Below are 17,087 nucleotides of genomic sequence, written 5' to 3'. Positions count from 1 at the left end.
CAGCTTTTATTTTGATAGTCCACTTCCCATTATCATCAAGTGGATTAGCATATTAGCTAAACATTTAGCTAACTAATTATAGTTAGTTAGTCTGGATCAGAACCACAGAACCCTGAACCGAGCCAGGACCACAACCATCGGACCTGGAGCGAGCCGAGCTGCAGAAGCTTCAGTTTCAGTCTGACGCCTCGGGACGTTTCAGGTTCACTGGACCGAGTCCCACCAACAGAATGCTGTGTGTGTATGTGTGTGGGTGTGTGTGTGTGTGTGTGTGTGTGTGTGTGTGTGTGTGTGTGTGTGTGTGGGTGTGTGTGTGTGCAGTTTCATTCAGACTGGCAGTGAGAATGAACTTAATCCTCTAAGCTCTTGTTGGGTCTCGTCCTCCTGCTACTCAATGAGAGGAAAAAGCTGAGAGATGATATGCAGAATAAAACTGCGAGGCCGGGTGAGAGGGTGAAATGGTGAGAGGGTGAGGGGGTGAAATGGTGAGGGGGTGAAATGGTGAGAGGGTGAGGGGGTGGGGGTTGAGACGCTCACTAGAAACTTCAGCAGTGTTGCTAGATGCTGAAAGTTAGAGCATTCAGCCTCTAGCTTTGACTAGACCACCACTCCATTTCTCTGGGTTTGGATCGTTTGGCTCGATAAACTTCAGTTTACTAGAAATGCTAGAAATATATATAAATATATATAAATATATATAAATATATATAAATATATTTCCTGCATCATAATTTCAGCTGAAATTTGGAACAATCAATGAGGATCAGCAGGAAGTCTGAGGGGAGAACGACACGAGTCCCACCAACTGATTGCTCTGTGTGTGTGTGTGTGTGTGTGTGTGTGTGTGTGTGTGTGTGTGTGTGTGTGTGTGTGTGTGTGTGTGTGTTTTGGCTGTTTCTGTGTTACCTGCTGGCCGAGGCGTTTCGGGGTCAGGCCGGATCTGGAGGAACTGGTTCCGGTCTATTCAGTTTTTCTCTGCGCCTCATCAGCTCTTCCCCCCCCCCCTCTCTCTCTCTCTCTCTCTACCTGAGGAGTTGTTCGTGTGTTCGACACGGGGCTCTGCTGCCCCCTGCTGGCCGCGGAACCACAGAATCTTCTGTAAACTGCACTGAGCTCAGCAGCTCGTATTATGAGATGGCACCGAGTTCAGTAGATTGTTTAATTTTTATATAATCATAGAAATAAATGTCTGAATTTGGAGTTGTAGGATTAAGAAATATTAAGAAATATTAATACATTTGAATCTAAAATCATAGATCTCCAAAATAATCACCATTTTCAACTTTCTTCTTTTTTTAGCGACAAACAATGAGGTTGTTGTCATCATATTTAATAAAATTTAAATCCCATACCTGATGGTGTTGCTTGTGGTGTTTAAAATAGAGATGAATATCAAGTAATGTCGATAAGTTATACTGCAATAAAATCTCATGTAAATTATATAAAGTTAGCCAATGTTGTAGTTGGTGGTGATATCTAAATTGACGCGCCAAAATGCTAACAATAAACGTTCCTACATTACTGTCAGATACCAACAGATTATGATCCATATCTACAGGATTAGTCTGTGTTCTCTACTGGGAACCAGTTTGCAGGCTGGTGACGAGGGGAAATAAAGTTAAAAACAAAACGAGCCGCAGTAAGATTAACTAGTGACGGTCAAACGGGTCCTCAACGCAGATGTTTGTAAAAAATTAGGTGGCCGTGTCGTTTCCTGATCAAAACGCAACAAACATAAATAAACAGATTAGAAAATGTCTCTTTCTCTATGATCTCTTCAAAACAATAATAATTCTTTATATATGAAGAAATATTGAAGAATATATAGAAATATAACCAAAATATACCTCACTTCAAGAGGAGACTGCTAAACTGTTAGCATTTCTACCATCACCCAGCATTATTAGAGTAATGACAATTATTTTACATTTTCTCAGTCTGATATTGACTGACATGTTCTGCAAACTTATCAATAAATGTAAACAGTTCTGATATCATGCAAACTAATTTCTTGCTAATTTAATAGAAGCCACATTATTTTGTTTGCACCTTAACTGGGCTGCAGACTCAAATTTAGTAATTTCACAATATCCTTACAGTTAAAAGTTTGCCTGGTAAACCTGTTAAACGATATTACCTCCAAAACGTTGGCAGCAAGTGAATATAATTTATTAGACAATAAAATAAACTGGTCCAATAAGTGAATCAGACTACATCTCTGACTGGACTCGAACCAGCAGTCGCTGAGCTCAGAGAGCTGCTTTATCCACTAAACTAAATCAGCTGATTGAAGTCCAATAATCACCTGTTATTGATTCTGATCTAACGGACGCCTCGCGCTTTAAGAAACTAACCAGGATTAACTGGTGACACTTTCAGAGTCTCAGTTTGAATTTAGATTTTAACCCGTTTCTCATGTAAAAGTAAAAAAAGGCAATAATTTTTACAGTGTTTCTCTTATGGTTGAGTATTAGAGTCACTTGATGAAAAGAATAAAGATGTTTAATTAAATTAAGAGAAAAAATATCAACAATAAAGAGTAAATGACACTTTCACATAGATCTGCCATGTCTTCTGTAAATGAACTAGGAAATAAAGTATAACATGTTACAGAAACAATGTTTAAACAGATTTCTCTATTGTTTCTGTGGATATCTATTTGAAATATCTACAATATGAGGGAGATGTGAAAAACAACATAGTCAGTGGATCTTTTTAAACATTTTATTTTTTATTTTTTCCCCACCAAGGGGTCCTTTTTGTGGGCTCTAGTGTCCCTTATCCAACAGTAGGCTGACAGGAAAGGGGGGAAGACATGCGGCAAATGTCGTCGGGACCGGGAATCAAACCCGCAACGGCCGCGTCGAGGACTGGGGGCCTCCAGGCGTGGGGCGCGCTAACCTCTACGCCACCGGAGCACGCCCCTAAACATTTTATTTTTAATCCCACGGCTTTTCAACATTTATGTCGCTTTCAGGGATTAATCTTTGCTTTGAGATCTGCTTACGGCATCTTGAGATCTTCCTTTGACGAGTTTCAACCTCTGATAAACCAGGACAAGTTCTGAGTAGTTTACCTGTTTTGGTGATTTTGAAAATTAATGTTAAAGAAAAGGCAACATACCATGTTAGACCAATAAAAGTTTTTCTAATTAGTTATTCCCGAGATCTTAATGGGTGTCTTACAGAGTCGGGTAGTATTTTTGCAAAAAAAATTGTAGTTTTTTAATCTTATCGCATTGTTTACTTCCTGGTTCGGTAAAGGGGTCCTAAAAAGCCACGCCCACAGAAACATCTGCCGCCACCAGTTAATCTATAACACCTGAGGCATTTCTTGACATCAGTGTTTCAGCAGCGTACCGGTAGTTATGCATGTTTAGCTTAGCAGCGCTAGCATTCTTTAGACGAGGGACATCTTTCTCATTAACGGTCGGCATCTTTTATAAAACTCTTATTTTTTCTCCTTACTTTAGGGCGTGGATGTTCGGGTCCATCTTGGGGGTGAATTGATGAGAAAAGGAACAGTTTATGTAGCTGGTTGAGGGCTGAACGGATGGAGCTCAGAATAATAACCACGATTTGAGCCCTGCTGCCTTCATGTAGCGGAGACGCTTTCCGCAAAACATCATCAGGCTTTGAGCTAAATATTAATACCTGGAGCAGTTCCATCGCTCTGGGTCTTTTGGACAGGAGGAGTTTATGGCAGGCCGTCAAAACATAAAATCAGTGATTACTTCAAGATATGTGAAAGTAAGTTTGGACTCAACCACTTTCTGATTATCCTGAATAATTTCAGATTTCTGCATTTACATTCTGATTAGGAGGAAATAAACACCATGTTACATGGTTCAAAATTTCTTTAAAGATTTCTGAAACAACGTTCCTAATTACAAAGTCTTGTCAAAATTAAACTCCAAGTAAACAAACATGAACTTTATGAATGTGAAAACGGCTGCAGAAATCTACAAAGAATTTCCTTTTTGATCTCTGCAAAACACAAACATTGCACTTAAAACCAGTTTTGAAAAGAAAACTGCAGTCACATACAAGGTCAAAATGAAATGTCTTCTTAATTTAAATTTTCAAATGGTACATGAATCTATGACATTTTGGCCGAATAATTGTTCCACATATCTGTGACGTCACTCTAAGTAGTTAGAATATTAATTCAAGATATCTGAACTAGAAATTCCATCTAGATTAAAAAAATGGTCCAGATTTTACTAATTCATTTGGAAATATCTGAAAGGAATCATCATGATTCCTTTCAGATATGATTCTATAAGTTTGTTTTGTTCAGTTATTTTCATTCTGCAAGTTAATTTGCACCAATTGGATTTACTTTAGACATAATTTAATTGTTAATATTTAAAATAAACGTTTCAGATGGTCAGTACCGCAAAAATCTTGAATTGAGACTTGGTGCTAATCTGACGTCATTTCTTCCTAAATTCATTATAGAATTCTTAATTTGATCCTTTTCTTATTCTTGATTAATCTAGTCAAACTATTTTCAGATATCTCATGTGGTGAAGCACATTTTATGTTAAAACGGCCTGCCATAGACCCACGTGACTCAGCCCCAAGCCTTAACTCCAGCTCTGACGTCGCTTCTGGAAGAGGGACTTTTCCTGCTCTTATTTTGAAGTGAAGAGCGGAAGTTGGGTGTGTTTGGGTCGGAGCGGAGCGGAGCGGGAGCGGCGGGACACGAGCCGCTGAGAGAGGGGCGCGAGACACAAACACCAACAGGTCAACAGGTAAACAACAGCAGCCAATCAGAGCCGCCGGGTGCGCCCAGGCCCCGCCCACTCAGGTAAGACCGCCGCAGAACCGAACCTGCTGGTTCCGAGTTCTGGAACCTGCTGCTGCCGAGCAAAACCTCGGTCTGGTTCCGCTCAGTAAGACCCACAAGGTTCTGTTAAGGTTCTGCTGTAGATAACCAGGACCAGCCCGGTTCTGGTTCCGTTTGACCCACTTAAGTCAAATAAAGCCTTTTTCACCAGAAAAGTTCTGAAGCGGATTGGAACCAGAACCGGAACAGAAACCGATCCAATTGGACCCAGCTACAGCTTCACTGACAGGAGCCAGAATCTCAGACAACTGGATCAGAACCGTTTTCAGCCCGGTTCCGTCTGACCCAGTTCTTCTCCTTGCAGGATGGATGGAGGAAGTCCCGCCTCCGACTCACTTCCTGTTCCCACCGACCCGGTCCGGATGGGTCCAGACTCTCAGAACCAGGAGGCAGTTCGGAGTGGACCCGGCTGCCTGTCCGGGTCACCAGAACCAACAGAACCTCCTTCAAGCCCACAATCAACCAGACCAGAACCTCCTGGTTCTGAGCAGACGGAACCAGGTGGTTCTGCAGGACTAGAATCAGCGCCAGAAACAAGTTCCCAGCCGGTTCTCCAGAACCCAGAAGGCTCTACAGATCAGGCTGAGGAGGAACCCGGTTCTGATCCGCCTGAGGTTCTGACTGCAGGGCCAGAGGAACCTGGAGTTCATCAGAACCCCCAGTGTTCAGAAGAACTCCATCAGAACCCTGGTGAAGTTCTGTCGGCAGAGGAAGGCGGTTTTGCTGCGTCCCGTTTGGGTCGACCCGGCCGTACGGAGTGTCTGGACCTCCAGAACCGTCAGGCCCCGCCCCCCAGCGGCCAGGTGTGGCCCCGCCCCCTCGGCACTGCAGGTGAGCCCAGGCTGTGCGGCTTCCTGCAGAAGCAGGCGGGGCCCCTGAGAGCCTGGAAGCGGCGCTGGTTCAGCTACGAACAGAACCAGAACCAGCTGTTCTACTTCCGCTCACCGCAGGACGTGGCGCCGCTGGGCCGGATCCGACTCAGCGGCGCCACCTTCACCTGTCCGCCGATCACCGAGAGCGGCACCTTCCACATCCAGACACCCGAACGCACCTTCATCCTCAAGGTAGGAACTCCGGGTCGGTCCGGATCCGGGTCGACCCAGTTATATTCTGTAGATCTGAGTATCCGCTCCAAAAGCAGGAAGTGGACTACAGTGCAGGGCATTCTGGGTAAATACAACCAAAGCTAACGTGCTAGCAGAGAGAGAAACCACTGCAGCTGGAATTTTGGCCCTGTTGACTTTCCATATCTGATCCTGGTTAGCAGAAACCTCTGAGCCGTGTCTCCTGACTGGATCAGAACCCGACCCGACCCGACCCCCTCCTGTGTTTCAGGCGGTGAGTCAGGAGCTGATGCTCTACTGGCTGCAGCAGCTGCAGATGAAGCGCTGGCAGCACCGTGACACGTCAGCTGGACCGGACCGGACCAACAACAACAACAACAACCTGACAGGTGAGATCCACCAGAACCAGCTGCTCTGGGTTTGATCCCAAGTTCTGGTTCTGGTTCTCTAATGTTCTCTGAAGAACTTCTGAGATCAGAACCAGAACATCTGGACTCCTGTTCTATGGATTTTATTTAGCATATCGGAAACCAAAACATGCCACACTTTTCAGATTTTTCTGTTAGAAAGAACCAATCATTTTCTTTCCCGGTCCGGTCTGAACGGGTCGGAACCTGGGGAAGTTCAGAGGGTTTGACTACTACTGTTTTTGGTTCTACAGGTTAAACTGGTTTTAATGATATTTGAGCTGGTTCAGATAATGGTTCTATTTTGGGTCGCCTGGTTCTGGTTCTGTTTGTGTTGTTCTTTAGCTGACTGGTTCAGTGGTTCTGGTCCAGAGGACTAGCTCCAGAGGCATGACCCAGTTCTGTTGGTAACCTGTATGTGGTATTGCTGAACTGGTTCAGATGGTCCGACATCCTGTTCCCCCTCCCCCACCTGTTGGGAAAGCCTTCCTGCAAAAGGGAGTGGCGCCGTCTGACTCACTTCCCTGAATCGGACCGGGCCTCACTGAGTCAGAACCGCCCCGCTCCTCATCAGGGAGTCTCTGTGATCTGGGCTGTTGCCATGGAAACGGCTATGAACAGGAAATCGGTTCTTCTGATCTAGGGTCCAAACAGTTCTGACCCACTTCCGGCCCATTGGACTCCAGAACTCGGATTACATCATCCTGAGGACAGGAAGTGACATCACAGCTGCCACTGCAGGTGACAGAATGGCAGGAAGACGGGACGGTTCTGGTTCAGGTCCAGGTTTTGGTTCTGGTCCTGGTCCTGGTCCTGGTCCTGGTCCAGGTTCTGGTCCAGGTTCTGGTTCTGTGTATCTATGTCTTGACTCATTCAGAGCTGCAGTGCCGCCGCCCCCTGCAGGCCACTCAGTGGTACTGCAGCGTCTCCAGTCCACAGGGGAAACAATCCACTGGTGACCCGGTTCTGAAACATAATTCATCAGAATCTGGACCAGAGCCGTCTCCGGTCGGGTTTTGGGCCTGGATGGACGTGTAGTACCGGGCTTTATGGACCCGTTTCCAGTGTGAACGTTCCTGATCAGAACCTTTCACCTCACAGTTTGATCACCTTCACAGGTCAAATGATCAGCATGGCGCTGCGCTGCCCCCTGCTGGCCGCTGCTGCTCATTACAGGAAGTGACATTTGCTCCACGCCTCCTGCTGAAGTTCTGGTTCTGTTTCCTGTCTGAACAGACGACTTCCTGCCAAGGCAGCATGGTCCTGTGGGCCTGGTGGGGGAGGCGGCGGCCGTCGCTCCGGCCCAGTGCTCGACGCTCTCCAGCGTCTCCATCAAACACCCGCTCATCCAGATCCAGTGAGTGGACCTGGAAGGTTCTGACTCAGTTGTTGTCTTGCTGCTCAGCTGACCCCATCCGGTTCTGGTTCTGGTTCTGAACAGGAACTCGGTCCACAGTCTGAGGAAGAGAACGTCTCAGAACTCCAGTCAGAGCTCAGTGTTCTACGCCGATGTTCTGCCCTGGACCGGAACCGGGCCGGAGGACGGCGGCGCCTGCGCAGGTAGCACAGGGTACTGCAGGTACCAAGTTCCTTCTGGGTTCTGGTTTCAGAACCTTCTCTGGTTCTGGCTGACCTAGATTCTGGACGGTTCTGGGTTTGACCCGACCCTGTTGGAGGGCAAACAGACCCTTTGGGATCAGAACCCAGAGCTGGTGCAGGACAGGCTTCTTTCTGAAAGCTCATCTTGATGACATCACGTCCTGTCGCCTCAGATAACCCCGCAGGTCAGAGGTCGGCGTCTCGGTCCCTCAGCTGGAGGTCCAAGTCCCGGGTCTCGTCCTCTGTGTCGGTCCCCTGCGGGGACGCGGCGTCCTCGGAGCGGACGTCCCGCCTGCAGCAGGAGAAGCAAATGCTGATGGAGGAGGTCAAGGCTCAGAAGGTGAGGCGGTTCGGCCGGACCCGCCGCTCCGCCAGAACCAGAACCGACGCTGTGTGTCCCTCAGGAGCTGGTCTGGATCCTCCACAAGGCGCTGGAGGCGTCGCAGCTGGAGAAGCGCAGCTGCAGCGAGTTCCTGGCGGCGCAGGACGAGCGGCGGCGCCTAGAGCTGCTGCGGCACGGCGAGCGGCTGGCGGCCGACCTGAGGGCCCGGCTGGACAGCGCCAAGATGGAGGCCGAGGCGTTGAGGCGTCGCCTGGACGACAGAGACGCTCAGCTGGCCGAGCTGCAGGAAGAGGTCAGGCTGCTGGAGGAGAAGAACGCCGCCAAGCAGCAGGTGAGGATGGGTGACCTCTAGATGACCTCTAGATGACCTCTGAGGTTCCTGTCATCTGATCCCGTTTCCAGCTGCACTCATTGTACTTCCTGTCTGCTGTCAGGTGATCATGAAGCTGACTGATCAGGTGACCTCCTGCCTGTTGGACCCTGGGCACCCGGACTCCTCTGGGTCCGTCCAGAACCAGAACCATCAGAACCACAAGGAGCTCCAGCAGCAGATGGAGAATCTCAAGGTGGAGTTCAGCTGCCTCACCTGATCTGGTTTCACTCCTGATCCGGTTCCGGTTCTGATCTGTGTGTAGAAGCCCGCAGGATGAAGTCTGGTTGGTTCTGACCCGGTTCTGGTTCTGTTCTTCAGGACGACTTGGTGGCATATCAAACCCAGAACCGTTTCCTGAACTCAGAGATTCACCAGCTGACCAAACTGTGGAGGAAAAGCTCCGAGCAGGAGAGGAGCCTGATGGTGAAGGTGGGAACGCTGGTGCAGGTCTGGTTCCTTACTGGACCTGGCCCGGTCCTGGTTCTGCTTCTCATGTTCCTGCTCTCTGATTGGCCACAGTGTGCCTACCTGGAGGCCACCAACTGCCAGATGGAGAGCCGTTACCTGGGCGTCCTGCGGAGCCTGCAGGAGGCCAAAGCTCTGGCTCCGGAGCAGCAGGAGGCCGTGCAGCGGCTGATCCAGGACGCCCTGGGAGGAGAGGCGAAGGGCGTCGTGAAGCTGAGTGCGGACAGGTAGGAACACCTGGACACCAGCTTCCTGCTCCCGTTCCCTGGCAGGAAACGGGTAAATGTGCCCTGTGCTCCGTCTGCAGGGATCACGACGAGTACGGCTTTAAGATCGTCCCCGACTACGAGGTGGAGGACATGAAGCTGCTGGCCAAGATCCAGGCGCTGGAGATCCGTGGCCTCAACCTGCTGCAGCAGGTCAGACTGCAGCCCAGAGCGCCGACTGACAGGCTGCTGCCTGATTGCCTCAAGTCCTCCTCTCTGCAGCAACAGGAAGGGCGGACGGACCGCTGTCAGTCTCAGCCCTTATATGGAAATGGGACCATGGCACTCCGGAAGTGAAGGGGGCGCTATTTCCTATATTATCTGCGGTCTCACGTTTTTATTTTCTTTTGAAATCTGTGATATATCTTCATCTTTAGGAAGGATTTTCAATCAGCATGTATTTAAACTTCTCTCTGTTATTTACTTCAGCTCAGCTCACAGTTTTTAACAGATTCTGTAGTTTTCTGTGAACTTCTAAATCTGCTCCTTAGTCGCATCTTTTCGGGCCTGATACTGCCTCTAGTGGCGTGGGGTGGTAACACAATTAATATGAATAAATCAGAAAACCACAAAGTCTTTATTATTTATTGATAATTCTGACATTACTGGAACCGTAAAACATAAATTCCCTCACAGAGCTAATTAAATGACATAAACAAAACCTGGAAGTGGTTCCAGTTTCACTTGATGGCCAAATTGTTCCTAAAGATGAAGATCAGTGACGTCAGTAACGCGTTAATTTGTAACGTGTTACTGACGTCGGACCACTTTTTTCAGTAACCAGTAATCTAACGCGTTGCTATTTCAAATCCAGTAGTCAGACTACAGTTACTTATCAAAATCATTTTTGCGTTACTATCTTCTTTAGTTATTTAATCGTATTTCCTCTACTCGTCTTGTCGAGTGACCGACGTCTCTATGCAACAGAAATGTAAACAATGGAGGGAGATGCGCATTTTGTTGGTGGAAAAACTGGAACTATTTTGAGTTTCTGTCGCCAAGTCCGATTATTATAAACGGCTTTGGGCTTCATTTTTTTTAAAAGTCGCTTCCAAATGTAACGAGTTGCTGGTTGCGCCTTTTTGGGCTCGTTTTTGAACGTGAAGTTGCTCATTTGGGTTTGGAAATAAGCAGAGACTCATAATAAATCCCAGAATTTGTTCGTCATTAAGGTAGTTTTAGTCAGTCTCTCCCTGTTCATCATTTCCCCGATGATCCGTCCCGCTGTGTCTTTGTTAATGTCAACTTAATGTTTTACCTCTGAATGACGTCGAGTTTCGCGTTGCGCTCCACAAAACGGCAAACATCGAGACCAATATGAACAGCGCAATAAACGTGAAAACAGCCACGAATAAACGTGTCCGTAGTTGGCAATAATTATAATGGCAACTTAACGCCACTATAATTATTAATATTAAGATAAGTGTCACAAATCTGTGCAGCCATCTGAGTGGAGCTGCAGGAGGAGCTCTGTGACAGCAGACAGGGCCGTAACACAGAACCTGGAGGCTGGGGGGGGGGGGGGGGGTTAAAATCCTTCTTAGAGTTTTCCAGACAACAGTGGACCACACAAATCCATCCATCTTCTTCCGCTTATCTGGGGTCGGGTCGCGGGGTTAGTAACTTCAGAAGGGAGGCCCAGACTTCCCTCTCCCCAGCCACTTCTTCCAGCTCCTCCAGGAATCCCAAGGCGTTCCCAGGCCAGCAGAGAGACATCGTCCCTCCAGCGTGTCCTGGGTTTCCCCTCCTGGTGGGACATGAACTCCTCACCAGGGAGGCGTCCAGGAGGCATCCTGACCAGATGCTCCTCAACTGGCTCCTCTCGATGTGAAGGAGCAGCAGCTCTACTCTGAGTTCCTCCTGGATGACTGAGCTTCTCTCTCTAAGGGAGAGCCCAGACACCCTACAGAGAAAACCCATTTCGGCCGCTTGTATCCATGATCTCGTTCTTTCAGTCATGACCCAAAGCTCATGACCATAGATGAGGGTGGGAACGTAGATCGACCGGTAAATCGAGAGCTTCGCTTTTTGGCTCAGCTCTCTCTTCACCACAACGGACCGGTACAGCGCCCGCTTGACGGCAGACGCTGCACCAATCCACCTGTCGATCTCCCGCTCCCTTCTTCCCCATTCATGAACAAGATCCTGAGATACTTGAACTCCTCCACTTGGGGCAGGACACCCCCCCTGACCCGGAGAAGACACTCTACCCTTTTCCGGCTCAAGACCATGGCCTCGGATTTGGAGGTACTGATCGCCATCCCAACCGCTTCACACTCGGCTGTGAACCGCTCCAGCGAGAGCTGCAGATCACGACCCGATGAAGCCAAAAGGACCACATCATCCGCAAAAAGCAGAGATTTGATCCTAAGGCCACCAAAACGGATCCCCTCAACACCTTGGCTGGTCCAGAGATTCTGTCCATAAAAGTAATGAACAGAATCGGTGACAAAGGGCAGCCCTGGCGGAGTCCAACTCTCACCGGAAACGAGCCCGACTTACTGCCGGCAATGCAGACCAGACTCTGACACCGGTCCTACAGGGACCTGACAGCCCGTATCAAGGAGCCCGGTACCCCATACTCCTGGAGAACCCCCCACAGGGCTCCCCGAGGGACACGGTCGAACGCCTTCTCCAAGTCCACAAAACACATGTAGACTGGTTGGGGGAACTCCCAGAACCCTCCAGGACCTGCTGAGGGTGTAGGGCTGGTCCAGTGTTCCACGACCAGAACCAGAACCACACTGCTCTTCCTGAATCCGAGGTTCAACAATCCGACGGACCCTCCTCTCCAGAACCCCTGAATAGACCTTGCCAGGGAGGCTTCAGAGTGTGACCCCCCTGTAATTGGAGCACACCCTCCGGTCCCCCTTTTTGAACAGGGGGACCACCACCCCGGTCTGCCAATCCAGGGGAACTGCCCCCGATGTCCATGTGATATTGAAGAGTTACGTTAGCCAACACAACCCTACAACATCCAGAGCCTTAAGGAACTCCAGGCGGATCTCATCCCCCCCCAGGGCCCTGCCACCGAGGAGCTTTTTGACCACCTCGGCGACCTCGACCCCAGAGATTGGAGAGCCCAACCCAGAGTCCCCAGGCTCAGCTTCCACAATAGAAGGCATGTTGGTGGGATTGAGGAGGTCTTCGAAGTATTCTGCCCACCGGCCCACAACACCCTGAGTTGAGGTCAGCAGCACACCATCCCCACTGTAGACAGTGTTGGTGCTGCACTGCTTCCCCCTCCTGAGACGCCAGATGGTGGACCAGAATCGCCTCAAAGCCGTACGGAAGTCTTTCTCCATGGCCTCTCCAAACTCCTCCCACACCCGAGTTTTTGCCTCAGCAACCACCCGAGCCCCATGCCGCTTCGCCTGCTGGTACCCATCAGCTGCTTCCAGAGTCCCACAGGCCAAAAAGGCCTGATAGGACTCCTTCTTCAGCCTGATGGCTTCCCTCACCAACGGGTTCGAAGGTTGCCGCCGCGACAGGCACCAACAACCTTGCGGCCCCCCATTGGAGCACTCAAACCCCTCCACCACAATAAGGTGGCAGCCCAAGCAGCCCTACTCACGTTTCTGTTTTTTGTACTGTTGTAACCAATAAATAATCTCCTCTTCAGTTCAACCTTATCAGTGGAGACACATTATTGATGTTACCATTATAAAATAACTTACAATTAAATATTGGCAAAGATCGATGTAATTTTCACAGGAGGCAGAGCGTTGTTGTTAGCAGCTGCTGAAAGAAACTAAAACGTTACTTTTAGTGTAACTTAGTTACTTTCCAAATCAAGTAGTCAGTAATCTAACTAAGTTACTTTTTCAAAGTAACTATGCCATCACTGATGAAGATATATCACAGATTTCAAAAGAAAATGAAAACATGAGGGGGAGCGTGCTGCGGTGGCGTAGGGGACAGCACGACCCACATCTGGAGGCCTTGAGTCCTCGACGCGGCCATCACGGGTTCGATTCCCGGATCCGGCGACATTTGCTGGATGTCTTCCTACTGTCATATAAGGCAGTGGTCCCCGACCACCGGGCAGCGGACCGGTCCATGGACCAATTGGTACCGGGCTGTGCTAGAAATAATTAAATATTTACGTTCTATGTTTTGAGTCTGGAGGAGCTTTTATTTTGAAAATCCTAAACCGGATGGTGTCAGTTCCGTCTTGCGCGCCAACATGCAGCAGAATGAGTGAGAAACGACGGCATCGGTCTCGATCCTTACAACGCCCCCCCACCCCAACCGCAGAAAATTAACGAAGGGTTGACGGGTCCGCTGTACTAAAAAGGTTGGGGATCACTGATATAAGGGACACTAGAGCCCACAAAAAGACCCCCTGGAGGGGAGGGAAAAAAAAGCAAAAAAAAACAAAACGTGAGACCGTGGATAATATAGGAAATAGCGCCCCCTTCACTTCCAGAATGCAATTGTCCTATTTCCAAATAAGGTGACAGTGGTCCGTCCCGCCCTTCCTGTTAGCTGCAGAGGGGTCCATCTCGATTGCCTGCAGACACAATTCAGGGTTTACTGCGTCACTGTTCATGACATCATAAAATATTAGAAGCTTTGCTGCAACCTGATTGGCTGAGAGAGCAAACATGAAATGTTATTGTTTAAGTGTTTCCTGGTGCTCTAATCCACCGGACCGGTTCTGATTCTGGTTCTGGTTGTGTTCTGGTTCTACAGGACAGCATGGAGCGCCCCCTGCTGGCCCGCTGGGCGCAGTACCTGGCCGGCCACTGTGAGGACGACATGTGTCCGTCTCCAGAGCTCAAGGCTCTGCTGCGCGCCGGCGTCCCTCAGCAGTATCGGCAGAGAGTGTGGCGCTGGCTGGTCCGGACCAGAACCAGAACCGTCTGGGAGCGCCACCCCCAGCGGTACCAGCAGGTAGGCCGATGCTCCGGGCCGCCGCGGTCCGGGTGAGCAGTGACTGACCCTTACTGCGCTTGCAGCTGTGCGAGAAGAGCCGGATGTCGCCGCACCCGGCCTGCAGGCAGATCCAGCTGGACCTGCACAGAACCCTGACCACCAATCAGAACTTCTCCTCGCCCTCAAGCCCCACCCTCCAGCAGCTGAGCCGCGTCCTGCTGGCGTTCTCCTGGCAGAACCCGGCGGTCGGCTACTGCCAGGGGCTTAACAGGTAGGAGGGACGACACCGGGTCAGGTGACCCCATGGTGACCCCGTGGTGACCCCGTGGTGCCCCTCAGGCTGGCTGCTGTCGCCCTGCTGGTACTGCAGAGTGAGGAAGACGCCTTCTGGTGCCTGGTGGCGCTGGTGGACACCATCATGCCTCAGGACTACTACACCAAGAACCTGCTGGCCTCTCAGGTGAGTCTGCTGCCGGGCGCCGTCGTCCCCGGTGACGGGTCGCTCGCTGACGATGCGTTTGCGTTCAGGCCGACCAACGTGTCCTGAAGGACTTCATGGCAGAGAAACTCCCCCGGCTGGCAGCGCACCTGGAGGGTCACGGGGTCGACGTGTCGCTGGTCACCTTCAACTGGTTCCTGGTCGTCTTCGTGGAGAGTCTGCCCAGTGACATCCTGCTGCCGCTGTGGGACGCCTTCCTGTACGAGGGCTCCAAGGTACCCTGAATGCACCACAACACCAAACTGACCCTGAACCAGTGACATGCTGTCATGGAAAAATAATATATAATGATAAGATGATTCATATTGCTATTTTTACCCTGTGGTTTGTACTATAAAGTACCTATTTTTCATTTAGCTTAACCAATTCTGATTATTTTTTCTTCAAAATCACTGAATTTTTAATTTTCCCATTCAAATGCTCAGAAGTGTAGCAGGTGAGGCAGGAGGTGAGCCTCACCTACTAACTACTGGCTGCTATTCTATGGACCATACGCTCCTCCTGTCTGAACGTCGCCAATAAAATGTTTGAAAAACATTTAATCTATGAACTGATATTCCATCTTTTAGCTTATGTATGTTACGTTCAGTGTTTTTTGTCACCTGCTGTGTGTGTAACGTGTTCCTGTGCTGAGGAGGATCAAAATCCAGAGAACAGATTGGAGGCGAGGCAGGCAGTTCTCTGGCCTCATGGCAGGGGGCGCTCATGATCCCAGACATTGTGCCTCCACAGAGTAAGAAACGGTAACAGCGAGCTAGCCGCGGAGCTAGCCCCGGAGCTAGCCGCGGAGCTAGCCCCGGAGCTAGCCGCGGAGCTAGCCCCGGAGCTAGCCGCGGAGCTAGCCCCGGAGCTAGCCGCGGAGCTAGCCCCGGAGCTAGCCGCGGAGCTAGCCCCGGAGCTAGCCCCGGAGCTAGCCGCGGAGCTAGCCCCGGAGCTAGCCGCGGAGCTAGCCCCGGAGCTAGCTACACAGTAAATGCAGCGACATATTTATGGTTTTCTCCTCTTACCACATCAATCACTTATTAATAATCACAAAATAAACATTAAATCGAAAACCATACTGCTGCCACAGACTGAATGTTCTGCTCTTTGTGTGGGAAATATTTCAATGGTATGTTTTTTGTGCCGTTGTCGTCAGTTGCTATGGCAACGAGTCTGCGCGTAGCTGTGCTGATACAGAGCAGAAAGATGGTTTTGAGTTTTAATTTAACTGTTTTCCCTTTGCTGTGGAACACGAAATTATTAATATCTACATGTCCAGGTTTGATGGAGTTAACAGAGTTATTCCATGACGGCAGCGCGGCTATGATGACGTGTAGAAGAATAGTTTCCCCCTCCAAGTTGTCCGCATGCGCGAAATTTCCTTATGTAAACAATAACATGCAGGAGGGGTATATTTGTAAATATGATTATGATTAAGTCAGAGCCTCGCCAGCTGTGAACCTCACCGCACGTCACTGCCCTGAACGCATCACGAGAGAAACTGCCCCTCTAACATGTTGCCCCGCCTCCGGCTGCAGGTGATCTTCAGGTACACTCTGGCTCTGTTCAAGTACAAAGAAGACGACCTGCTGAAGATCCACGACAGCGTGGAGATCTACCAATACCTGCGCTTCTTCACCAAGACCGTCACCGACAGCAGGTACGCCTTCTGTGTCTGTGGGAACGCGGTGAGTCTGTGGGAACCCTCCGGTTCCAGCAGACAGTCGGCATATTTCAGTGAATCCCTTCTTGTCCTGTTAAATGAAATGAGTAACTTCTTGATTTATCGTTTTTGCAGCAGAAACTGGATAATAAAGTTTTCAGTTTGGTGTTTTGATCTCAATTAAACTTTATTTTGAAGGGTAGTTTTGTTTCCAGAGATAATTAATTTTATTTGTTGTTTAAATGTCTTCCTATTCCAGTGTTAAATGTTCATTATTATGTTAATATCAAACAACAATATTGTTGTTTATTGTGATAATTTCTGGGCCGATTTATCGTCCAGTTCCATTGGCTGTAAATGGTGTCTCGCCTCAACAGGAAGTTGGCGGCCATTGCTTTCTGCGACATGAACCCGTTCCCGCGGCGCCTGCTGAGGAACCGGCGCGCGCTGCACCTGGAGCGCCTGCAGGGGGAGCTGCAGGAGCTGGAGGAGCAGCAGAAGGAGTTTGTGACAGAGAGCGTGGAGCGGAAAGACAAGGAGCTGGACCCGGCCAGCGAAGACGATGACGAGCTTTAATGAGAGGAAGCCAGGGAGCATCACGGACGGTTACCATGGTAACCATCTGGTTGGCTCCCTGGACTCGGACATTGCTCTAAATAAATGTTCTGCAGGTCCAAATCTCTGCTTCTTCCTTAAT

At 49.4% G+C, this 17,087-nt stretch overlaps 1 protein-coding gene across 4 annotated transcripts; it reads left to right on the top strand.

The window, feature by feature from the left end:
• The first annotated feature begins 2,919 nt into the window (after positions 1-2,919).
• Positions 2,920-17,068, top strand: tbc1d2 (TBC1 domain family, member 2). Of its 4 annotated transcripts, XM_044126616.1 has the most exons (19): positions 2,920-3,361; positions 3,473-3,749; positions 4,517-4,812; positions 5,156-5,915; positions 6,187-6,304; positions 7,559-7,679; positions 7,764-7,882; positions 8,095-8,261; positions 8,326-8,595; positions 8,699-8,830; positions 8,956-9,066; positions 9,157-9,329; positions 9,410-9,521; positions 14,064-14,264; positions 14,330-14,517; positions 14,586-14,706; positions 14,775-14,960; positions 16,266-16,387; positions 16,768-17,068. In XM_044126616.1, the coding sequence occupies exons 4-19, from the start codon at positions 5,157-5,159 to the stop codon at positions 16,964-16,966; spliced, it is 3,099 nt and encodes a 1,032-aa protein (XP_043982551.1). In that variant the 5' UTR covers positions 2,920-3,361; positions 3,473-3,749; positions 4,517-4,812; position 5,156; the 3' UTR covers positions 16,967-17,068. The 4 variants fall into 4 exon arrangements, with proteins under 4 accessions (XP_043982551.1, XP_043982550.1, XP_043982552.1 ...); XM_044126615.1 differs by having other exon boundaries at positions 2,920-4,756; XM_044126617.1 differs by lacking the exons at positions 2,920-3,361; positions 3,473-3,749; positions 4,517-4,812 and having other exon boundaries at positions 4,843-5,915.
• Positions 17,069-17,087: the final 19 nt, after the last annotated feature.

The sequence above is a fragment of the Gambusia affinis genome, linkage group LG09 (genome assembly GCF_019740435.1).
Source record: "Gambusia affinis linkage group LG09, SWU_Gaff_1.0, whole genome shotgun sequence".
Classification (NCBI taxonomy): Eukaryota; Metazoa; Chordata; class Actinopteri; order Cyprinodontiformes; family Poeciliidae; genus Gambusia; species Gambusia affinis.
The sequence above is the reverse complement of the archived record's forward strand: the minus strand, read 5'-3'. Positions and strand labels throughout refer to the sequence as shown.

What these genes read in the sequence shown, in the direction of transcription:
- tbc1d2 (XM_044126616.1), top strand. Translation starts at nt 5,157, where the DNA reads ATGGATGGAGGAAGTCCCGCCTCCGACTCACTTCCTGTTCCCACCGAC. An exon ending in GGACGGCGGCGCCTGCGCAG is followed by an intron (nt 7,883 to 8,094) that starts GTAGCACAGGGT and finishes CTGTCGCCTCAG; the next exon opens with ATAACCCCGCAGGTCAGAGG. An exon ending in AGGAGGTCAAGGCTCAGAAG is followed by an intron (nt 8,262 to 8,325) that starts GTGAGGCGGTTC and finishes TGTGTCCCTCAG; the next exon opens with GAGCTGGTCTGGATCCTCCA.